Source organism: Hypanus sabinus, chromosome 3 (genome assembly GCF_030144855.1).
Source record: "Hypanus sabinus isolate sHypSab1 chromosome 3, sHypSab1.hap1, whole genome shotgun sequence".
Taxonomy (NCBI): domain Eukaryota; kingdom Metazoa; phylum Chordata; class Chondrichthyes; order Myliobatiformes; family Dasyatidae; genus Hypanus; species Hypanus sabinus.
The window spans coordinates 48041021-48067004 of NC_082708.1; the positions used below are offsets into that span (position 1 = coordinate 48041021).

At 43.4% G+C, this 25984-nt stretch overlaps 1 protein-coding gene across 1 annotated transcript in view; it reads right to left on the minus strand.

Moving 5' to 3' along the window:
* The window catches only part of LOC132391287 (adrenodoxin-like), a 51081-nt gene extending 37755 nt beyond the window's left edge, over positions 1-13326 (minus strand). Inside the window, exon 1 of the mRNA XM_059964253.1 lies at positions 13143-13326. Within this exon, the coding sequence (XP_059820236.1) occupies positions 13143-13261 (119 nt within the window). The 5' untranslated portion in view covers positions 13262-13326. The remainder of the gene's footprint in view (positions 1-13142) is intronic.
* Positions 13327-25984: the final 12658 nt, after the last annotated feature.

A 25984-nucleotide genomic window follows, 5' to 3' on the forward strand; every position in this document is an offset into this window, starting at 1 on the left:
CTTCCTGGGCCACTCAGCCCCACGTTTGGTTTGAGCAGGCTGAGGCCCAGTTCAATATCAGAGACATCACAGCCAACGCCACGCAGTACTACTACGTGGTCAGCACGCTCCACCAGGAGACGGCAGGCTGGATCATCGACATACTACGCCAGCCGCCAACAAAGGACAGGTACACTAAGCTTAAGGCGCTCCTGATCCGTACCTTCGGACTCTCCCGCCGCGAATGGGCCGTGCGGCTCCTTCACATGGACGGCCCGGGTGACCGCACGCCATCCGAGCTCATGAATGATACGCTGGCGCTCATGGACGGCCATAGGCAGTGCCTTTATTTGAACAGTTGTTCCTCGAGCAAATGCCAGAGGACAATCGCCTCCTCCTTGCGAGTGAGGATTTCGGCGACCCACGTAGGGTCACGGCTAAAGCAGATGGCCTTTGGCAGAGCAAGCAGCTTGGAGCAGCCACGATCGCGCACCACAAAGCCCAGGCCCTGTAACCGAAGCTGTCGAGACCCACGGTGGGAAAAGACAAAAGTTCGGAACAATGGTGTTTCTATCACCAAAGATGGGGCTCAGGTGCGTGCCGCTGCTGTCCACCGTGTGCTTTTCCGGGAAATGCCGGGGCCAGCCGTCGCTAATGGCTATGACAGCTGGCCACCGAGACATCCGCCTGTACCTCTCGGACAGACACTCCGGGCGGCGCTTCCCGGTAGACACCAGGACCGAAGTCAGCATACTCCCCCCCCGAACATGGACACTTGCAAGGCAGTCGCAGGCCCCGAACTCACCACCGCAAATGGCACCAGTATTCGGATGTACGGCTTGCGAACTATCGCACTGCATTTCGGGTCCAGCCGTTTCACTTGGATTTTCACGCTGGCAGTGGAATCACAGCCACCACTAGGGGCAGACTTCCTACGAGCCAACTGCCTCCTGGTTGACTTGAAAGGCCGGCGTTTGGTCCACGCCGAGACGTTCCAGACTTTCCAGCTCAGAGAAGCCAAGCTACCGGCCCTCCACCTGGATTCCTTGACCCTCTCGGGTAACGAATTCGCCAGGGTGTTGGCGGAATTCCCCTCCGTAGTCACCCCGCAGTTCTCCACGGCCGACCCCAAGCACGGTGTACAGCACCACATCCCCACGCAAGGACCGTCGCTGCACGCCCGAGTTCACAGGCTCCCACCCAGCAAGCTCCACCTCACCAAGGAGGAGTTCCGTAAGATGGAAGAGCTGGGAATCCTACACTGCTCCGACAGCCCGTGGGACATGGTGCCCAAGTCCGCAGGAGGATGGAGGCCCTGCGGAGACTACAGAAGGCTCAACGACGCCACAATTGCCAACAGATACCAGGTAACCCACATCCAGGACTTCACGGCGAACCTGCACGGAGCGACCATCTTCTCAAAAATCCACCTGGTCAGGGGATATCATCAGATCCCAGTGCACCCTGACGACGTGCCCAAGACAGCCCCCATCACCCCGTTCGGCTTGTTTGAATTCCTGAGGACGCCTTTCAGTCTCAAGAATGCAGCCCAAACTTTCTAAAGGCTCATGGACTCGATGGGACACGGCCTGGCTTTCGTTTTCATTTACTTGGACAATATCCTGGTGGCCAGCAGTTTGCACCGAGAGCACATGGCACATTTGCACCAGCTCTGCCCATGCCTGAGTGACCACGGATTGGCAATCAATCCAGCGAAGTGCCAGTTCAGGCTGACGGTGATCGACTTCTTGGGCCACAGAGACAACCGACATAGCGCAGTTTCCCTACTGGACAAGCCATCCGTCAGTCCCCCAAACCCAGCACGGTCAAGGGCCTGCAAGAGTTCATGGGGATGGTCAACTTTTATCATTGGTTCATGCCGGCAGTGGCACGCATCATGAGACCCTTGTTCATCCTGATGGCTGGCAAGGCCAAAGAAGTGGCATGGGACGCAGAGTCCACAGAGGCATTCAAACAGACCAAGGAGGCGCTGGAATAGGTGGCCCCCTTAGTGCACCTGAGAGTCGATGTACCCACGGCACTCACAGTCGACGCTTCCAACACGACAGTCGGCGGAGTCCTGGAGCAGCTCATCGAGGACCAGTAGCGTCCACTCGCTTTCTTCAGCGGCACCTACGGCCACCAGAGGTGAAGTACAGTGCCTTTGACAGAGAGTTGCTAGCGCTCTACCTGGCTGTCCGGCATTTATGGTATTTCCTCGAGGGAAGGGAGTTCACCATGTAGATGGACCACAAGCCCCTCATCTTTGCACCGGCCAAGGTATCGGACTCATGGTCGGCTCAGCAGCAGAGGCACCTGTCCTTTATTTAAGAATTCACCACGGACGTCCACCACATCGCAGGGAAGAACAACATCATCGCCGACACACTGTCTTGCCCCTGCCTCCACTCAGTGGGCATATCGTCCTCAGGATTAGACTATGTAGCACTGGTGGAAGCACAACGGTCGGACACCGAGATCCCGACTTACTGCACCGCCGTTTCGGGGCTCCAGTTGGAGGACGTCTCCATCGGCCCGGCAGCGGATCGACTTCTGTGTGACGTGCCTACCGGCAAACCCCGACCCGTGGTATCAGCGGCATGGAGGCGCCGGGTGTTCGATACACTGTATGACCTGGCCCACCCGTCCATCAAGCCGGTAGTGGACAGATTCATCTGGCACAGTTTGCGCAAACAGGTCGGACACTGGGCCAGGACCTGTGTACACTGCCAGATCGCCAAAGTTAAGCAGCACGTGAAGGCTCCCCTCCAGCAGTTCCAGCTGACGCAAAGGAGGTTCCAACACATCCACGTGGACATCGCTGGCCCCCTGCCAGTCTCCCGGGGTGCCAGGTATACCTTTACCATGGTAGACAGGCTCACCAGATGGCCGGAAGCCATACTGCCCACAGACACGTCCACTGAGTCCTGCGCCAGAGCACTCACTGCAAACTGGATCGCCAGGTTCGGCCTCCCAATGGACATCACCTCTGACAGAGGGGCGCAGTTCATGTCTGGTTTGTGGACAGCACTGGTGCAGCTCCTGGGCACCCAGCTGCATCACACCACAGTGTACCAGCCCCAGTCCAACGGTTTGGTAGAGTGATTCCACCGGTATCTCAAGTCGGCCCTGATGACGCGCCTCAGGGGCCCCAACTGGACAGATGAGCTTCCCTGGGCCCTACTGGGCACCTGCATGGCCCCCAAGGAGGACCTGGGCACCTCCTCGGCGGAATTGGTCTATGGCGCCTGCCTGACAGTCCCAGGCGAGTTCATACCAGAGGCCCGAGGTTCAGAAGAAACTCCAGCAGCGGTGCTAACGAGGCTGCGGGACAAGGTAGGGACCCTGGCACAGGTCCCGACCTCCAGGCATGGTCCCACACCATCCTTCACCCTTAAAGACCTCCGAGACTGTGAGTATGTTTTTATTCGCAGGCGAATGCACAGGTCACCTCTACAGCGGCCATATGAGGGACCCTTCAAGGTGATCCGGCACAACTGAACCACATGTGTCGTGGAGGTGGGTGGCCGGGAAGAGACTTTTACAGTGGACCGCCTCAAACCAGCACACTTGGACATTGAGCAATCAGTGAGGGTACCCGCACCACGCTGGTGAGGCCGGCCACACAGACTGGGGGCTCCACTCCCTCGATGGACTTTCCCTTGGGGGGGGGGGGGTGGCGGTCCACACACAGGACTTGAACTGCCATCGGGAGCCAACAGTCTGACGTCCTGCTGGTCGCAGAGACCCATGGGAGAGAAGATTTAAACGCGCAAGTTTGAACCAGTAAAGTAATTCCAAGTTCAGCTCTCCCTGCCTCCATGAGTTCCTTTCGTAGCGCTTTGCGCGCTACTACAAGCTGTGTTTATTATTTGCAGACCGCCCTGAATGAAAATCGCCCAAAATAGCAACAAAAAAGAGCAACCAGAAACACATCATAACGTGAACCATAGAGTCCAATCCACAAAAAGTATCAATCAAACCTTGGCCAAAATCCAAATCCTTCAACAACATTGAAGGAGCAATACGTACCATTCGAACGCAGAGAACTTTGTCCAGGAGGGAGGGAGGGAGAGAGTGGGAGAGAGGGAGAGAGAGATCGTTACACACAGACACCTTCCTCCGGCAGCAGCAAGTGAGAAATTAGTAGAGTGCTGAACACCTCCTCACCTTCCACACTCACCTTGATAATTTCAATATTCCTCAGCACTTCAGCGAGATATGGAGTTAATCATAGGCTCATGCGCTGTCTCCAGGATTCTTGACCTCGAGGCCACATGCCTCAGGGAACGCCCTTGGAGACAGCAGAGCAGATCGCTCAATTGGCCCCGAAAGCACACCACCAAAATGCAGATCAGGGGCTCCAACAGTAACAGAACCAGATTTGAAAAAATTCGTAAAGAAAGTGGAAGAAGTAGTTCAGTGAACATCTGCAGGATGTTGCCCTTGGTCACGTTGTTCACTGGATAACAATAGGCAGGTGAGAAGAGAAAGGGTAAAAAGGGAGCCAGGAGGAAGAATGGAGTGAGAGAGAAAGGGGAGAAATTAACACAAGTTGGAGATAACTATGTTGACGACATCAGGCTGAAGGCTACCCACACGAAATATGAGGTGCTACTCCTCCAACCTCAGGATGGCCTCATTGCGATAGTAGAGGAGGCCACGGACTGATATGTCAGAATGAGAAAGGGAAGTTGGATTGAAATGGTTAGCCACTGGGAAATCCAGCCTTTTGTAGTAGATGGAGTGAAGGTGCTTGACAAAGTGGTCACCCAATCCAAGTCAGTCTCGTGATTCAGAAGAGGTCACACTGGGAGCACAAGATACAGTAGCTGAGAATCACAGCTGAAGTGATGCTTCACCTGGATTGAATGTTTGGGTTTCAGAATTCAGTTCTCCTCTCATATCCCAGTCTTGCTCAAGCCAAAACTGCCTACAGATCCTCCTCAGGTTACAACAGGATTCCACTGCCATCAACTGTTCGTAACCCAAGCAGTTCACATCTCACAAATGCAGCCTCAAACTGGATTCCCATAACATAGAAGATATCTGCAGCTTCCCAACAGCCTGCAAATCCAACTCAGTCTTCCAAACGTTCATTCATATGCATGAGCTGTACACAAGTCAGGCATTTGTAAACTGGGTGGATCATCTGTTCAACCTAGAAACAAGCTGCAAATACCAAATCCTATTACTTGCTTAAGACATCCTTCCATTACTTAACTTTAAACTCACTCATTTCTGCTGTTGGTTATCCGTATTTCACCCATCTTTAGATTCCAATTGTTTCTTTGCTAGTTTAACATCTTCCCTAGAACAATGGCATACCATACAGTTGATGAAGGGTCTTGGCCCAAAATGTAGACCGTTTATTCTTTTCCATAGGTGCTGCCTGGCTTACTGAGTTCCTCCAGCATTTTGTGTGTGTTGCTTTGGATTTCCAGCATCTGTAGATTTTCTTAAGTTTATGATAGACTCACCTTACCTGTGCCAGCTCTTTAGGAGAGCTGCCCAATTAGCCCCATTCTCCTGTTTTCTCCCCCTCATATCCGTAAATTATTACAGTGGTATCTGGGCATTTCGTACACTTTGGGATCAACCAAGTACAGTGTTCACACCAAGATGTGGACCAGTACATTCTACCCCAAATAAGCAGCTTCTCCAATTAGCCAAAGTTACACAGAAATAGCAAAAAGGAATAAAAAAGACAAACTACTACATGGAATACAGAACAAATTAGACCACTACCAATAATATTGCAGAACTATAAAACTGTATTAGTTTGTAATGGTTATCGACAGAGGAATTCATCCAGTGTACGTTGCTGTGTTCCTTTGACTGACTGTAAATAAACATAATCAACTTGTAGAATGCCTTGGGGTTTTCCTTAAACCTCGCCAAGGCCTTCTCACAGCCCCTTCTAGTTCTCCTAATTTCATTCTTAAACTCCTTCTTGGCAACACTGTAATTTTCTAGAACTCTATCAGTACCTAGTTTCTTGAACCTTTCGTAAACTTTTCTTCTTAACTAGATTTTCCGCTTCACTTGTGCACCATAGTTCTTTTACCCTACCATTCTTTCCCTGCCTCAAAGGAACATACCTATGCAGAATGCCATGTTCCCTGAACATTTGCCACATTTCTGCTGTGCATTCCCTTAAAAACATCTATTCACAAGTTCCTGGCTAATAGTACCATGTTTCCCCCCCACCCCAATTAAATGTTTTCCCAAATCGTCCTGAGGCATACTGGAGATGGGGCATGAACATTGATTGATTCCATATCTCGCTGATTAAAGTGCCGAGGAATACTGAAATTATCAAGGTGAGTGTGGAAGGCAATGGGGTATTCAGCACCTTCTACTAATTTCTTGCTTGCTGCTGTCGGAGGGAGGTGTCTATGTGTGACATACTATTTACTACAATTATTATAAACTGCACATTGCACATTTAGACGTACCATAAAGATTTTTACTCATGCATGTGATGGGTGTAAGAAATAAAGTCAATTCAATTCAATGCAGACAAGTATGAGGTGTTGCACTTTGGGAGGACAAACAAGGCTAGGACTTACACAGTGAATGGTGGAGGACAGAGGATTGTTGTGCAATAGAGGGATCCAGGAATGCAGATCCATAATTTCTTGAAAGTGACATTATAAGTAGATAGTGTTGTAAAGACAGATTTTGACACACTGGCCTTCATAAATCAGAGTACTGAGTACAGGAATTGGGATGTTATTTTGAAGTTGTGCAAGATGTTGTTGAAGCTAAAATTGGAGTACTATATGCAGTTCTGGTCACCTACCGTCAGAAAAGATGTCAATAAGACTGAAAGAGTGAGGAGAAAACTTAAAAGGATGTTGCTGGGACTTGAGGACCTGACTTATAGGAAAAGGTTGAATAATATCACCACTATATTGCCTGTCACACTGCTGGTGTTTAGGAAACAATAAAGGTCCTCCATCTTTGGCTGTTCATGTTCATCTTCACTGTTGTGCTCCAGGTGTGGTTCATGGTCCGCAAAAATTTGCCTCTCCAATACGTAGAGGCAAAAATTTGCCTCTCCAATCCCACAGCCACGCATTTATCCTCCACCTCATTCAATTCTTATACTCACTGTCACGTGGCACAGGCAGTAATCCCAAGATTACTACCTTTGAGGTCCTGCTTCTCAACTTCCTTCCTAACTCCCTATAGTCTGTTTTCAAGACGTCCTTCAGAATGATTTCTGGTTCATTGGGACCTCTTTTGGGACAGGCATATAAGTATAGAGTCGAGAATAGTAATTCTAGAATGTATAATTAATTTCAGAGTGATTCAAGGTAATGTTCCCATTTTCCATTCATATTTTTGTAAAATGTTGTTTAATTTTAGAGCATCTTAGTTGGTTAACTAAAAATTTACTGGATTTATCACCATGGATAAATGGTTCTTACTTTCCAAAAGTTGGCGTTCAATTGGATGAGTGGAAATAAGGTCAAACTTAGTTTGAAGTTCCACTCGTTACTTACACAGCTCTGGATTTTTAGTCTGGTCTATTGCTTTAATTTGATTAACCAGATCCAATTGCTCTTTATGGGTCTTTCTATTCAAATTCACAGTATGTGAAATTATTTGACCCCTTAGGTATGCTTTCATAGCGTCCCAAACAACCTAACTTGAGTTTTCAGATGACATGTTAGTATTTAAAAAATAAAGTTATCTGGTCCTCTATAAATTTTACAAAATCATCATCCGACAACAAGGTCAGATTAAAACGTCAATGTTTATTCATTTGGGAAAAACCAGGAAGATTAATAGACAGGGTGACTGGGGCGTGATCTGAAATCAATATAGTCCGAAAGTCACAAGAGCGAACAGATGGAATCAACTGGTTATCAATTATAAAATAATCAATTCTAGTGAAAGTATGATGGACATGCGAAAAAAATAATCTCTCACATTTGGATGGAGAAAATGCTATACAGAAATACCATAATTAGAAAGGAAAGACCGAATTGATGAAGCAGATTTACTTACTATAGATTAGGTAGTAGGCAATATACCTTCCTTTTATAAATACAGCTCTGTGGTGATAAAAGTTCTGATTAACTTTTTTATATATTGTAAAGTTGGCTTGGAGTTGGGTAGTGGGAGGGTGGGGTGGTAAGTAACTTCATGCGATTCTGCTATGGGTGCTTTTCTCAATTGTTATGAACTGTACTTTGGTATGTTTGTTTTGCACTGTATAAACCTTTTTTTAAAACTCTTTTTTGTTTTGTTGAAACTCAAAAAAAATAATTAAGAAAAAAGGATGTGCTGGAGCTTTTGGAAAGCATCAAGTTGGTTAAGTCTCTGGGCCCGGTTGAGGTGTACCCCAGGCTACTGTGGGAGGCGAGTGAAGAGATTGATGAGCCTCTGGCAATGATCTTTCCATCATCAATGGGGACAGGAAAGGTTCCAGAGGATTGGAGGACTGCAGAGGTTATTCCCTTATTCAAGAAAGGGAGTAGAGATAGCCCAGGAAATTATAGACCTCTGAGTCTTACTTCAGTGGTTAGTAAGTTGATGGAAAAGATCCTGAGAGGCAGGATTTATGAACACTTGGAGAGGCAAAATACGATTAGGAATAGTCAGCGTGGCTTTTCAAAGCAGGTCGTGCCTTACTAGCCTGATTGAATTTTTTGAGGGTGTGACTAAACACATTGATGAAGGTAGAGCAGTAGATGTTGCGTATATGGATTTCAGCAAGGCATTTAATAAGGTACCCCACGCAAGGCTTATTGAGAACGTAAGGAGGCATGGGATCCAAAGGGACCTTGCTTTGTGGATCCAGAAATGGCTTGCCCACAGAAGGCAAAGAGTGGTTGCAGATGGGTCATACTCTGCATAGAGGTCGGTGACCAGTGGTGTGCCTCGGGGATCTGTTCTGGGATGGGTTAGTTTTCTGATGACACCAAGGTTAGGGGTGTTGTGGAGGGCTGTCAGAGGTTACAGCAGGACATTGATAGGATGCAAAATTGGCCTGAGAAGTGGCAGATGGAGTTCAAACCAGGTAAATGTGAGGTGGTTCATTTTGGTATGTCAAATATGATGGCAAAATATAATATTAATGGTCAGACTCTTGGCAGCATAGAGGATCAGAGGGAATTCGGGGTCCGAGTCCAAAGGACACCAAAAGCTGCTGTGCAGGTTGACCCTGTGGTTAAGAAGGCATACAGTGCATTGGCCTTCATCAATCGTGGGATTGAGTTCAAGAGCCAAGAGGTAACGTTACAGCTATATAGGACCCTGGTCAGACCCCACTTGGGAGTACTGTGCTCAGTTCTGGTCACCTTACTATAGGACGGATGTGGAAACTATAGAAACAGTGCAGAGGATATTTACAAGGATGTTGCCTGGATTGGGGAGCATTCCTTATGAGAATAGGTTGAGTGAACTCAGCCTTTTCTCCTTGGAACAGTGGAGGATGAGAGGTGACCCGATAGAGGCGTATAAGATGAAGAGAGGCATTTTTTTTTATTAGTTTTTTTTATACATTTTCTACATAACTACAGATAAAAAACCCCAGATCAAAATGAAGAACATTGATACAGTGCAAAAATATACAATAACAATATGATACAAAGAAAGATAATTGAGAAAGCACCCAAATTGAAGACATGTAAAATTAGTATCCTCCCCAAGCCCCGCAACACAAAACAAAAAAAAGGAAACTCCAGACCAACCACAACACAATATAGAGAATATAAATCAGGACAATCAAACCCCCAAAGCTGTAAATACACTTAGCAACAGAAGATATTAATGCCTACTACCAAAAAAAAAGCTGAAAGCAAGGGACCGAAAAAAAACCTTAGTTAAGAGGAAGGTTATGAAATTACTCAATAAAAGGTCCCCAGACCTTATGGAACTTTAAATCCGAATTAAGAACTGAATAATGAATTTCTTCAAGGTCTAAGCAAGCCATAATATCATTAAGCCATTGAGCATGCGTGGGCGGGGCAACATCTCTCCATCTAAGAAGGATTAAACGTCTAGCCAGGAGAGAGGCAAAAGATAATATTCGACACTTGGTCGAACTCAGACGTAAATCTGTCTCACCCAAAAAACCAAACAAAGCAATTAAAGGGTTAGGTTCTAGGTGGTGATTCAGAATATACGACAACGTTATGAAGACATCTTCCCAAAATGTCTCCAAGCTAGGACAAAACCAGTACATACGAATGAGAGAGGCCTCGCCCCTTTTGCATTTATCACAAAGTGGACTAATGTTAGGGTAAAATCGAGATAATTTACATTTAGACATATGGGTTCTATGAACAATCTTAAACTGTAAAAGGCAATGGCGAGCACAAAGAGAAGTTGAATTAACCAATTTGAGAATCGAGTCCCAAGTCTCATCAGATAAGGAGGTATTTAAATCCTGCTCACATGCCATTTTAATTTTATCCACAGGGGCACGTCGTAAGGCTGCTAATTTATCTCGAATGGATTAATGGAAAGAAATAAGTCCATAACATTTTTCTCAGGCATTTCAGGGAAGTTAGGAATTAAAGGATTAATAAAGTGTGTAATTTGGAGATATCTAAAAAAAACGAGCATTGAGCAGATTGAACTTAGCAGAGAGCTGTTGAAAAGAAGCAAAAAGATCTTCAAAATGTCTAATGCCCTTCCTATACCAATCATGGAATGCTGAGTCATACGTAGTAGGTAAAAAAAAAGGTGATTATGTAAGATAGGACTAGAAACGGAAAAACCATGGAAACCATAAGATTTCCTAAACTGAGCCCATGTACACAAAGTGTGTCTAACAAGAGGATTAACTATTAATCTGGACAAACTACTAGGGAGTACAGAGCCAAGAAGTGCAGAGATAGATCATTCTTTAGTGGAGCTCAACTCCATTGCCACCCAATTAGGGCACTCGGGTTGGCCATGGAAAAAAGACCAAAAGGTAGCACAACGTATATTGGCTGCATGAAGAGAGGCATTGATCGTGTGGATAGTCAGAGGCTTTTTCCCAGGGTTGAAATGGCTGACATGAGAGGGTACAGTTTTAAGGTGCTTGGCAGTAGGTACAAAGGAGATGTCAGGGGCAAGTTGTTTTTAAAAAAAAAATGCAGAGTGGTGTGTGGAATGGGCTGCGGCGACAGTGGTGGAGGTGAATATGATAGGGTCTTTTAAAAGACTCCTGGACAGGTAACCTAAGGTAATTTCTAAGTAGGTACATGTTTAGCACAGCATTGTGGGCTGAAGGGCCTGTATTGTGCTGTAGGTTTTCTATGTCTTTTTATTTTATTTATTTTTTATAAAATTTTTTTATTGTATTTCAAGTAGTTACAAAATAAAAGTGGAAAAAAAAATGTATATTAACCATCCCCCCTCCCCTTAACCCCTCCCCCCCTAGCATCCCTATAGAAAAAAAAGAGAAAGAAAGAATGAGTGCCTGGATATTGGAAGATCCCCACATGCTCCATGGAGTTCGTAATAACTTTAGTATATATATTTATTTATTTCCCCAAATAACCAATTATTTCATCTTCAGAGCAACTATATATTTAATCCTATCATTTGTAAATAAGGGCACCAAATTTTCAAAAATGTTTCATATTTATCTCTTAAATTATAAGTAATTTTTTCAAGTGGAATACAGCTATAAATTTCTTTCTTCCAACAATCTATACTTAAATATGTATCCGATTTCCAAGTAACTGCAATACAAATTTAAGAGTTTTATTGGAACAAATTATTGGAATACAACTTCCACATAATCCAATATTATTTTTATTAGGTGATATTGAAGGGATAAAACTGATACCCAAATTGAATAAATATCAGAAAGAATTTATAAAAATTGTATTGGCAGTAGCCAAAAAGGTTTTCTATGTCTTGATAGAGGTATATAAAATTATGAGGGGTATCATCCATGTGCATATTGTATGACATGGGCAATCATGGTCTTGACCATTATTGTTCTTGGCAAAATATTCTACATAAGTGGTTTGCTATTGCCTTCTTCTGGGTAGTGACTTACACGCAGGTGACCCCAGCCATTAACAATCCTCTTCAGAGATCGTCTACCTGGTATCAGTGGTCACATAACCATGGCTCGTGATATGCACCAGCTACTCATACAACCATCCACAACCTGCTCCCATGGCTTCACGTAACCCAGATTTTTTTTTTGGGGGGGGGGGTAGTGGAGGGAACGTGCTAAGCAGATGCTACACCTTGCCCAAGGGTGACCTGCAAGCTAGCTAAGGGAAAGAGTGCCTGACATCTCCTTTGGTAGAGATCTTATCTCCACCCCATGAGGGTTGTAGATAGGGTCAACAAAAGCAGCCTTTTTCCACTGAGGAAGAAGGTCACACGGCTGAAAGGTGAAATATTTAATAGGAACCTGGTGGTGGGGGGGGTGAACTTCTTCACTCTGAGAGTGATGCGAGTGTGGAAGTGGTAGATGCGGGTTAGACTGAAACATTTAAGAAAGATATATGGACGGGATGGATAGGAAGCGCTATGGTCCAGGATCGGGTCGAAAGGAATGAGGCAGAATAACAATCTGGCACCGATTAGATGGGTCAAGGGGCTTGGTTCCGAGCTGTAGTCCTCTATAATCGCCTCAGAAGCACAAATAATGCTCCAAAAACGCGATAATGGGACAGACAAATATGTTTAGTCAAGACGTACAAAAAAGCTGGATGAATTCAGCAGGTCGGACAGCATCCGTTGAACTGCTTCTTTCAATGGATGCTGCCCGACCTGCTGAGTTCATCGAGCTTTTTTCTACGACTTGATTTGACCACAGCATCTACAGTGATCTTTGTTGAAGCTTAAGCAATTATTTCGGGGTCGATATCATTTGCTCCTGGTTGAATAAAGGCTTTGCAAGTTTGTATGTTCAGTTGTGGAAAAAGACACGACCTTGGTTAAGTTCCAAGCCTATTCACGCCGATGGCAACGTCCCAAGTAAAGCCGGAAATCCTACAGCGACACACACAAAATGCTCGAAACATTGTTTGCTCTCTTCCGTCGATGTTGCCCGGCCTGCTGAGCTCCTCTAGCATCTTATGCGTGATGATTTGTCAGTCTTCAATACCCCTCCGTAACACATTAATTGCCATAGTTACCCTGGCCTTACTCAACAAACGCAACCTCCACAGGTCCTGCGCCTCACTCACCTCCGCAACGGGGCAGCCGTGAACAGCAGACGGGCTCCTCCAGACAAAACCCGGCCTCGATTCTTGTAGCAGCCCGAGTATCGCAACCAACTCAGCAGAAGCCTCCCGCTCGCTGCCATGTCCCTGTCAAGCACTTTGGCTCCGTGGAAAGCCACCGGCCGCTGCGTGCTGACGTCACCCGCCGTCAGCGGACGGGAACGCGCCGCCCGCGGGCGCGTCCTTCAAAGTTGGCATGGCGGTACTGGAGGGATTTTTAAGTATATATTTCGAAATAGATTTACTCATGATAAAAATGTACAAAGGAATAAACTGTGCAAGAACGTTTACATTCGTGGTAGGTACATTCAGTGTAAACTTCAAATAGAAAACAGATCATATGTAGTACTGTTGCCATTCACCTGGCTCTTTAAGATGTCCCTTTCATGGCTAAGGACGCTTTCCCCCCACAACTCGGCCCTTCCAAGTGCGGTAGTTGGAGCAGCCTATACTGCGGTCCTTCCTTACAGAACCTCTACCATTGGACCTGTAGCCTGGGAGTCTGCTGCTCAGTAGCCTATTTATTCCAGTATTAACTAAACTATTTGAGGGTATTGTGTGCCAAGTGATAGGATGATTTTATCTTCAAGGTCAACGTGAGGACAAGTCTTGCAGCACCTCCATACCTCACTCCTCCATAATGGCAGACCTTCCAGATTCTAGATGACTGGTGGTGAGAGCCCAAGTGTGCAACAGTTTCTTCCCCCAAGCCATCAGATTCCTCAATACTCAGAGTCTAGACTGACATCTACATCATTTATATTATATTGTAATTTGTCATCTACTATGCCTATTGTTTATTAATTATTGTACTGTCCTGCACTGTTTTGTGCACTTTATGTAGTCCTGTGCAGGTTTTGATGCTTTTGCACATTTGTTACAGAGGAGCTTAGCAGGAAACATGACTCCTAACGGCGACTCCTTTACTTGCATCTTCGGAACCACCTCTATTTCCATCCTTAAAATCCCTATTTTTCCCTGTCAAGGTTCTTCTCAAGACCCTGACCTGGAGTTGCACACTGACTTTGGTTCTTTGCGGGAATGTGACCCGCTCTCTGGGTTTCACAACTGGCTGTTATTCAATATGTCAAGGATGCAGTCTAAGAGATTAGCTCGCCTTCAGAGTTCCGGGATCCCGTGGCTCTGGAGATGGGCAGACTGAAAGTCGGTGTCATGGGAGACGAGATCTCTGGCTGTGTGCTCAGAGAGCTGAGCTCTTTGGGCACAGAGCTCGGAAAAAGCGATGCAACCGACTTTTAACATCGTAAATCGGTGAGTTGTTTGTTATGTCTCCCCTCTCGCTGTGAAATGGAGACATCTCTTTCTTCCTTATTAGGGAGAGAAAGAGCTTGTGGTATGTTGAATACCAGAATAGGGGAATCAAGGGATATGGGGATGAGGCAGGGACTGGGTATTGATAGTGAATGATCAGCCATGATCTCAGAATGGTGGTGCAGACTCGAGGGGCCGAATGGTCTACTTCTGCACCTATGGTCTATTGTCTATTATTGAGTATTCTTTGGGATACTGCAAGTCTGTGTCTTTGCTGTTGCTTTGCTGCACACTTGAGTGCTCAGTGGTGGGTGCCAATGCTTCTATTTTGCTGGTAGGGGAGGGGGGAGCGTTGCTTGCTGCTGCTCACGTGTGGGAGGATGGAGCTGGGAGGAGCTGTGGGGTTCTAACATTTAACTCATTCATTCTTTGGGGGCACTCTGTTTTTGTGGATGGTTGTGAAGAAAAAGCATTTCAGGATGTATATTGTATACATTTCTCTGACATTAAATGTACCTTTGAAACCTTTGGTGACTTGTCAGTCTTTATTTGTGTGTAGTGTTTCATAGATTCTATTGTATTTCTTTGTTCCACTGTGAATCCCTGCAAGAAAATGAATCTCAGGATAGCATATGGTGACATATATGTACTTTGATAATAAACTTACTTTGAATTGTGATTGGTATTGATCTTCTGCCTGTCTAACCTCCCTTTAATTGCAACTATTTACTTCAACAACTCCTGTGGGTATCAGGTATATTTTGTTGTTACTCTTTCTTTAAAGATATTTCTTTTGAATATGCCATGGATTACTTAATATTAATACCATCAAGTTATGTTCTTCCTCACAATGGAAACAATCTCTCTGATCTCTCTGTATCTATTCATCAAAATATACAAATTTTAGAATTGTATTACATTACCCCTCAGTTTTTTCTCAAGCAAAAAAATGGAGTTAATATATTCATCTTTTTCTGCTTTTGCTTACCCTCACATTTGTGGCATCATCTTTGTAAGTCTCTGCAACCTCTGGATAGCTCTGTATCCTTATAATATGGGGCCAGAACTGTATGCATTATAGTTTAACATGGTCCAGATGAAGATCAATATAAGTTGAGCAAAACTTACCTTTTTGCAAATTTATCTCTCTAGAAATTAATCTCCTGCATGGTCTGCAGTACATATTTTTATGGCTTGCTAACCTAGTGTTACCTTTAGAGTCTTGTATGTTTGTATTCAACTGGTACACTTGTTCCCCTTTTCCACCTGGTCTTGAACCTTCCAAGTAATAAGTGGTCTCCTTTTTCTTCATAACAAAACATGCTACCTCATATTTTGTTCATTCATTATGTGTATACAATCATGGTCCTTCCATGACTTGATGTTCTTAGCAAAGCTTTCTACTGAAGTGGTTTGGCATTGCCTTCTTCTGAGCAGAGTCTTTTCAAGATGGATGACTCTAGCCATGATCAATAAATACTCCTCAGAGTTTTTCTGCCTGGCATCAGTGGTCACATTAGCAGGACTGTATTTATCCTTGTACTTATCTGTGTTAAAATTAATTTGCCCCATTTTGCAAGTTGTTAATGCCCTCCTCAGTCTTAACTACAGTATGGCACCATATGCAAGTTTAGAAATTTTGTTTGGGGGTTTGATTTGAAAATTTAGAAATTGTGGTTCTATTTCCATGTTGTTTTGGCTGTACTCTGCAGTAATGGTTCAATGCACATTACTCATGAGTTAATTAAATTGAATTTATGTGGAAAACAGTTTGATAATACCCATTGTTATGATCTGAAATTATCATACATAAAATATGTCAAAAGCTAATTTGATAGATGCATAGGTAGTGTTCAGGCAATAGCAGTATGCCCAGTTTTTGTGATCTTGCCTGATATATAGAATTGGGGTATTTCACTTGGATGGACAACATGGCCACTGAACTTCAACATTCAATTTCAAGGGAAACAAGTGAATATAAGAAACTTACTAAATGGACAAAATAAAATGGTGAAGACTAATGGTATGAGTTCATCTTGAAAATAGAGTGTTAACTTGCATGATCTTCTTTGTTAGGGTATCATGGATCACTGGAAGAAGAGGAGGTAAAAACGGGTTCTGATCCCAGCCGTCGGTTACAGTGACATGGCAGCAGACTTTCTGAAGCCCTCCTCCCAAACAAGGAAAGGAAATGCCTGTGGTTAAACAATTCTAGATTTTCCATTTTTCACAACAAAGAAAATAAAATAATTGGAACACTGGACAATAAAAATAATCATATTCATTATGAGTTGTAACACTGATGCTTCAAGTTAGACCAAGAGAGGACAAACTATGTGTCCTGACCTACTTGCAATTGTTACAGTTGTTGGATTCTGCTGTGGAAATTGACTGCTGCTGTTCCATTATTTGGGAGATCAGAGGATAACAAAGATAAGTGGCTCTAAAAATGCATTTGCTAGAAATCTAAAATAAAAACAGTAAATGCACAATAGGTCAGGCCACAAGAAGAGAAACAGAGCCGCTGCCTTCTACAAAGGTGGATGGCTCTCTCACTGGACATTTAATGAATTGAATTGACTTTATTTCTTATATCTTTCACATACATGGGGAATAAAAATCTTTATGTTACGTTTCTATCTAAATGTGCAATCATAGTAATTTATAATAAATAGAACAGTCAATGTAATATAGAATACACCCATATTTGCGTGAGTTCATCAGTCTGATGGCCTGGTAGAAGAAGCTGTCCCGGAGCCTGTTGATCCTGGCTTTTATGCTGCGGTACCATTTCCCAGGTGGTAGCCTCTGGAATAGATTGTGGTCGGGATGGCTTGGGTCCCCAATGATCCTATGGGCCCTTTTTACACACCTGTCCTTGTAAATGCCTGAATCATGGGAAGTTCACAACTACAGATGTGCTGGGCTGTCTGCACCTCTCTCTGCAGAGTCCTGCGATTAAAGGAGGTACAGTTCCCATACCAGGCAGTGACGCAGCCAGTCAGGATGCTCTCAATTGTGCCCTTGTAGAAACTTCATCTGAAGAGGAATCTAAAAGATCGGATCAAAGGGTGAGCAAGACATCTAAATGCAAAATCCTCCTAAAGGAAAGTATTTATTGGAAGAAACATCAGAACAGGTGTGAATCCAGACAGGAAGTTTCTGGTCAGGTTCCTGTTCTGGCATAATTGAACATAGAAATGCAGGAATGGTTCGTTTATGTAGTGCTGAACAGTAAGTGGTACACCATCATATTCATGTTTTTTTTTAGTTTTACAGTGTCCTGTCTTAAATCTTTTATCTCCTTAACCTTCTGACTCAAAACGTCAACAATTTATTTTCTTACACAGCAGCTGCTCAACCTACTGAGTTCCTCCAAATTTCAGCATCTGTAGTCTCTCATGTCTCCCACCTCTTAAACATTGCTTGTATTTGTTACCTGTTAAACTCATTTTAGTTAAGTACTCATTGTATGTCAATTATACTTCAGTTATCAGTACGAGAAAGAAAAATTGTATAATTCTGTATTTTCAAATCAATCTAGTTTTATTTTAAGAGCAAAAGTACAAGAATCTGACAATCAACAGAAATATGATCTTACCTTCTTTCGTCTTTTTTCCCAGGAAATACCAAAGCAGCAGACTCAAAGCCAGATTGAACAATTCCACTTTGCCAAACACCAGTTTTGCTAGAAATTTTATGCACTCTGTTATTTTGTATCAATTAACTAAGATTTATTTTTAAAGTCAGAATTAGATTGATCATTACTAATTTATATGACATGAAATTTGTTTTTGCAACAACAGTACTGTGCAGACAGAAAAGTAACTATGAATGACAAAAATAAATAAATAACTACATTTTTATAAGGTGATTTTCATGGGGTTCAGTAACCTGGAAGGGGGGGGGGGAGAAGGTCTGTCTTCAGGCTTTTCCCCAATGGTAGTAACAAGAAGTGGGCATATTGTATATTAAAAAACCTCTCAGAAGTATTACATCTCAACATCTCATTATATCTCAACATCTCAGTATATCAGCAAGTAGTTCTTGATATATTATTTTTAAAAATGCCTTTATCCAGTTGATAAGAAATTAATAGTGGGAATGGCACACTGAGATGACAATAAAAGGCATTGTTTGAGTGATTTTTATTTTAATATAAGCTAAAACTGGTTTTGAATTACAAATCATAGTTGAAATCCATTCCAGGATCATCATTTAACCCAACTATAGATGAACATATGATTATTTTATTCTTTGCAACCCACAGCCACCCTACCAACTTGTATACTCCCACACAGCAAATGAGTCATATGTTGATTATATCATAGCATAAACACATCTTCCACAGAGTTTCTCTCACTGAAGTGTTATCGCTAGTGACAATAAGTTGCATTAGAACCTTTAGGAGCTAACTGTCTATGAACTACATAACAAAGTCAAAATAATCTTTCATTTGCAAAATAATGACTAAATTTATTACAATGGTTAAACATCCTCTCCTTTATGAGACATCTTGGTAAACAAATTGCTGCTTATTCTATAGAGTAGCATGTGAATGGCAGAATTTCCCCTCCAAATTGTGCATTATCCTCACATGGAAATATATTGCTTTTCCTTCATCGTCACTGGCTTTAAATCTTAGAGCTCTTACCCAATAACACCAGAAAAACTACAGTGGTTGAAGAAGGTGGCTTGCCATCACCTTCTCAAATGCAGTTGGAGACAAGAAATGCATGCTGACCTTGTCAATGATGCTGCATACCAGTACATAAATAAATCTAGAAATACATTTCAGTTTGACTTGTGAACTCTGCTGGCTTTGTACAGAGTTTAAAGGAATATTACAGAATTTCAGTTGTTTAAAAGAAAAGAGTTTATATAATATGCCTTATCCTTGTATTTTACCAGCAGCAAGAGGGCAGATGAAATTTAACTCAAAAATCTGTAGTCCCTGAACACCATTTCTTTGTTCAAGAAAGCATATCAGTCTCTCCACTTCCTGAGGAGATTGAGGTGGGCGACCAGCCCCCCCCCCCCCACCCCATTCTAATCAATTTTTTTTTACGGGAGCACCGTCGAGAATGTCCTGACCAGCTGCATCATTGTCTGGTACAGGACTTGCAAGTCCCTACGAAAGGTGAGGAGAGCTGAGAGGATCATCAGGGTCTCTCTTCCACCCATCCGAGGTATTTATCAGGAGCTCTGTGTATGCGGGACCCTTAGAGTTGTCGAGGATCCCTCCCATCCATTCAACAATTTCTGTGACCCCCCACCATCAGGCAGAAGGTACTGTAGCTTTAGGAATGGAGTCAGAATGGGAAATAGCTTCTTCTCCCCAGGCCATGAGACTACCGAAATCCCTACCACCACCCAGGTGTCATCACCATGAAGCAAGAGTAATGTTATACATTTTACTTTTTAACTTGTGTCGTAAATGCACCTTATTATTTGTTAATTTAGTTGTGAGAATATTACTTTATGTGTGGCGCGTGGCCAAGTGGTTAAGGCTTTGGACTAGCGATCTGAAGGTTGTGAGTTTGAGCCCCAGCTGAGGCAACGTGTTGTGTCCTTGAGTAAGGCATTTAACCACACATTGCTCCAGTCCATCCAGCTGAAAATTGGGTATCGGCAAAATGCTGGGGATTAACCTTGTGATAGACTGGCAGGGTTGGGGGAGGGGGAGTCTCGTACTTTCAGTCACTTCACACCACGGAAACCGGCATAAGCACCAGCCTGATGAGCCTATAAGGCTCGGGACAGACTTTAACTCTTTAACTAATGTTACTTTATGTGTTATATGCTTGAGTTCTATGATTTATGCACTGTGTTGTGTAGCCTGGCCCAGGGGAATGTTGTTTTGTTTGGTGCTATACATGTGTTCAAAGTTCAAAGTAAAATCTATTATCAGAGTACATATGTGCTGCCTGAGATTCTTTTTCTGCAGGCAGTGGCATATCAAAGGTATGGCATGTGCCCTGAGTACCACTTGAAGGGGGGGCCCAATAGCAGTTTCTATTAAAGTCAGACAAACCATCCTCGGATAGTGAAAAACGTATTTTCTTCAGATTGTTATGAGTGATGAACAGACCTGATGGACAGTGGGGTGAAGAGTTAACCATCCCCCCCCCAAGAACCACGAACTATTACTGTTGTTATGTTGACAGGCAAGAACATCTGTGACAGATAAGAGACAGGGGTAAATTGCTGATTAACCGTATTGTGACTCCTTTTTGAATTATTTACTGTTTTGCTGCAAGGGCAATAGTTTGCTCAATAACATTCCTCAGTGGACTGAAGGAGTGGCCTTATTTGATGGAGACGGTCATTCAGGAGTGATGGTCTCTCTCTCTCTCTTTCTCTCCCCCCCCCCCCCCCACACACACACACACACACACACACACACACACACACACGATTACAATACAACAACCACAACTACATCAGCACTCATGAACTGAACTGAACTTTTTATATGACAATTCATTTACCCCTCGACATCGATAGAGTTTGTTTATTATTGATTATTATTATTCCTACACTTTTAGGCTTATTACTGCTAACTTGTTTTATATGTATATTTGCATTATTGATATGGTTTTGCTTATTTTTATTAATAAACACCTTTAGTTTGGTACCACCAGACTTCAACGAATTCTTCTTTCTCTGCTGGTTACACACCCAGTTATGGGGTACGTAACAAGATGTATGATCTGTCTTTGATTATCATGGGTGAGAAGCACTGGGATGGCCTTATTTCAGAGCATTGTGTAAGAAGACCATGAAATGTTTCTTCATGAAGAAGGAAAGTGGAGCTGAAGGACAGAAGAGACGAAAGTTGGAGGCGGAGGAAGCCAAGAAGTCGAGCAAGTTCTTCATGCCCTTCTTTGAAAAGCCTGGAACAAGTAGTTCCACAAGTTCCATGGAGTCGCCTGCACCTGCTACAAGTTTGTTAGAATCTGAAGTTGGATCAAGTACAAATGCCTCACGAGTTGAGGAGGAAGTCAAGTCAGATAAATCCGAGTATGACAAGATTAAGAGTGAGGCTGCCACAGAAAATGTGGACATGACAGGAGGGGAAGACGGTGGTGGTGGCGGTGATGTTGAGTTTATTGACGAGATTTTATCTGACGAAATTGAACCTGTTGACACTGAACCTAGTGAACTGGATGATGTCAAAGAGCCTCGAACTGTCATACAACTGTCATACCAGAAGTGATTGAACAGCATGACATTGGACTTCCAAAGTTCGACAAGGATACTGGAAAAGCAATTCTGCCTGACGTGTTAAGGACAGAAATAATAAAGCTGGGTTTGAAGTATTTCCAGAACAGTGAGGGGCCTTTCCTACCAACAAATAAACGCTCAATGAACAAAACTTGTTTCAAGAGGAAACTGGGAAATGGTCGTGGTGAGTAAGTGACTCGCTCTTGGCTAGTCTATTCCCCTTCTAAAAAGTCTGCATTTTTTATCTGTTGTCTTCTCTATTCCCGGTCAGACCATCAATCCTCATTGCTGCAGGAAAGTAGATTCAACCAGTGGAAAGCACCTGAAAGGATTAGTGTTCATGAAAATGCCAAGAATCATCGGGAATGCTTCACACAGTGGAAAGAAATGGAAAGAAATTTCGCTGGAAACAGGAGTTATTGACACAGTATTTCAGTCACAGATTGAGAAGGAAAACCAGAAGTGGCGTGATATCTTGATGAGAATCCTTCACTGCATAAAATTCCTTGTGAGTTAAAATCTGGATTTGCGAGAACATGGAGTCACTTCAGCTAGACGGTGACTCCAATGTGGGAAATTTCCTTGGCTTACTGAAACTACTGGCCATCTTTGGCCCTGTCATAAAAGAACACCTCACTCATTTGGAAAGTCATCCTGCATCCACGTCTTATCTTTCACTGGGTGTCCAAAACAAATTCATCACATGATGGCATCCACTGTTCGCCAGAGTAAACTGAGAAGCATTCGTAAAGCCACGTTTTATGGTCTCATGTTCGACTCGACTCCTGATCAGGCACAATGTGAGCAGATGTCAGAAGTAGTGAGGTATGTGGAAGCTGATTTTGAGTGGAAAACAGTCCGTGTTAGAGAGTCCATCCTTGGTTTTATCCAGATAAACCAGAAGGATGCTGAGAGCTTGGTTGAAGACATCTTGAAACAGCTAGGGAAGGACAAAATGGGGCTACAAGATTGTTGGTTACAGTGCTATGACAATGCTGCTGTGATGGCTGGACACAGAAGTGGTGTTCATCAAAGAATAAGTGAGAAAAACAACCTGGCAGTGTTTGTGAATTGCGACACTCACTCAACTTGGTGGGTGTACATGCAGCCAAGCAGGATACAATGATGGTCACGTTTTTTGGAATCATCGAAGCTCTCTACCTGTTTGTTCAACACAGAACTGGGAAAAACTCAAAAGCGCCGTGCCTGTGGTTGTTAAGTCGGAGTCCAAAACCAGGTGGAGTGCAAGGACAGAAGCAGTGAAGCCCGTCAACAAGTACCTTGAGGAGATACTTCGAGTTCCCCAGGACATGATAAGCAATGAAAACGAGACCAGTGAAACAAGAAGTGATGCAAGGCAGATGTACAACCACATGTTGAATTATGATTTTCTGATTTTGCTAGGATTTTGGAACAAAGTACTCATTCGCCTTGACCGTATTCAAAAGAGGCTGCAGGATCCTAGCATGAACTTCCATGATGCTGCCCTGGATTTGAAATCCCTCCGAGATTTTTATAATGAAAGAGAAGTGTTTGTCAGTGAGTCTCTCAAAGCAGGAGCTGGTCTCAGTCAAGAATAGAATATTGAAGTTGAAAGACATCAGAGACAAAAGAAACGAATGGCTGACGAGAACTCGAGAGACACTGGGTTAACAGCTAAGGAGGAAATGGAAAGAGTCATGAAGGGAACACTTGACCGTCTTCACAGAGAAATAGACAAAAGTTTCGCTCATTTGCACAACACTGACGCCAAGTTTGGGTTCCTTCTCAATGTCGAGGGACTGTGTTACGGTGCCGACAGTAATGACCTAAAGAAGAAGTGCGAAAACTTAGGCGAATTGTACAGCTCTGATGTTGATGGGACAGTAGCTATATGAAGAAATTTTGGATTGCAGATTGTTGTTATCAAGGAGGGTCAACATGAAAATATCAAGACCTGAAGAGCTTCTTGAACTTATTGTTCAGTATGGAGATGAGAGCGTCTTCCCCAATCTTCACATTGCTATTCAGATAATGCTAACCATCGCAGTTTCCATTGCCGGCTGTGAGAGATCATTCTGCAAGGTAAAACCAATACTTTCGTATTTGAGAGCCTCCATGGGTCAAGGCAGACTCTGTGATCTTGCTCTGCTGAGCGTAGAGAGAGAAGAAACTGAAAAAACTGACTGATCACATCATAGACCAATTTGCATCAGTGAAAGCAAGGAAGGTGCAGTTATAATTTTCATGTAGTGGCATAATTTGTTAATGAAAGATTAACGAGTTTGTCTTCTATTTTTGAGTTGATATTATGGTAAAGTTATCTAAAAGATGGGTGTCAGGTGTTTGGTCGGGGCACATTTGTGCTTGCCATAGGCGCTATTTTCCGTAGATACACCAATGACTGCAGGCATACTTAGCAAATCTATACAACAGTAACACTAAACTGTAAACAAACTGCAAATGCAGATATAAATAAATAGCAATAAATAATGAACATGAAATAACAGAGTTCTTGAATGAATGTAGCTATCCTTTTTTGTTCAAGAGCCTGATGGTTGAGGAGTAGTAACTGTTCTTGAGCCTGGTAAAGCAAGTCCTGAGGCACCTGCACCTTCTACCTGAGGCAGCAGTGAGAAAAGAGCATGGCCTGGGTGGTGAGGATCTTTGATGATGTATGCTGCTTTTCTACAGCAACATTTCCTGTCGATGTGCTCAATGATTGGAAGGGTTTTACTGGGCTGAATTCACCACTGCTCAAAGGAATTGCTGTTCCCATACCAGGCCATATTGCAGGCAGTCAGCACACTTTCTACCACACATCTATAGGAGTCTGTCAAGGTTTGCGATGACATGCCAAACCTCCACAGACTCCTGAGGAAGCAGAGGCACTGTTGAGCTTTCTTTACAATTACCTTTATATGATGGGTCCAAGACAGGTCCTCTGAGATTGTGACTGCCAGGAATATAAAATTACTGACCCTCTCCACCTCTGATCCTCTGATGATTACTCGCCCATGGACCTCTGTTCTGATGGAGATTGTGGAGGAGATGTTGCTGCCAATCTGAACTGACTGAGGTCTACAAGTGAGAAAATCCAGAATCCAATTGCACAAGGAGGTACTGAGGCCCAGGTCTTGGAGTTTACTGATTAATTTAAAGGGGGTGGTGGTGTTAAATGCTGAGCTGTAGTTGACAAAGGACATCCTGATGTATACATCTTCACTGTTCAGATGTTCCAGTATTGTGTGAAGAGCTGATAGTTGGCATCTGCTATAGACCTGTTGCTTCAGTAGGTGAATTGAAGTGGTTCCAAGGAGCCATTCAGATAGGAGCTGAAATGTTTCAACACCAGCCTCTCAAAACACTTCATCTCTGTTAATGTAAGTGCCACTGGGTGATAGTCATTTAGCAGGTAAACACACTCATCTTTGGCATAGGAATGATTGAAAACTGCTTGAAGCAGGTGGGTACCACACACCGCCAGAGTGAGGGGGGAGTTGAAGATATCCATGAATACACTAGCCTGTATTTGGCACAGGTCTTCAGTACTTGGCCAGGTACTCCATCTGAACCAGAGCACAGAAGGCTCACTTTGACTACCAGAACGGTTGAATGACAATAAACCGAACTTCAGCTTAAAGAAATTTAAAAACTTGACAAAGAATTGAGGCAACATAAAGCAAATCCTTTCTCCCCCTGAAGTGGTTAGGGAATGAAATCCGTTCCCTAATATAGTGATAGAAATAAATTCAATATTACCATTCAAAAGGTAATTAGAGTTGTGGATACATAGGAAAGATCAGATGGGCAGGAAAAACTGGATTGCTCGTTGAAAGAAACAACACGGATATGATGTGACAAGAGCCACATTTTGGCTGTATATTCTTTGATTTTGTTATTCCATCACAAGGACTCTTGTACTTGACTAATTAACTGGAAAATACAATACATCCTATCACACCCTTAAGCAATTCTCCTATTTGTATAGTAACCACAGTCAGTGGCTACTTTATTAGGTACACCTGTACATTAATGAAAATATCTAATCAGCCAATCATGTGGCAGCAACTCAGTGAATAAAAGCATGCCGACATGGACAAGAAGTTCTGTTGTTTTTCAGACTGAGTAGCAGAATGGGGAAGAAATGTGATCTAAGTGACCTTGACCATGGAGTGATTATTGGTACCAGATGGTGTGGTTTGAACATCTCAGAAACTGCAGACCTCCTGCAATTCTCACGCACAGCAGTTGAGAGTTTACAGAGAATGGTGTGAAAAACAAAAAAAAATGTCCAGAGAGTGACAGTTCTGTGGGTGAATATGCCT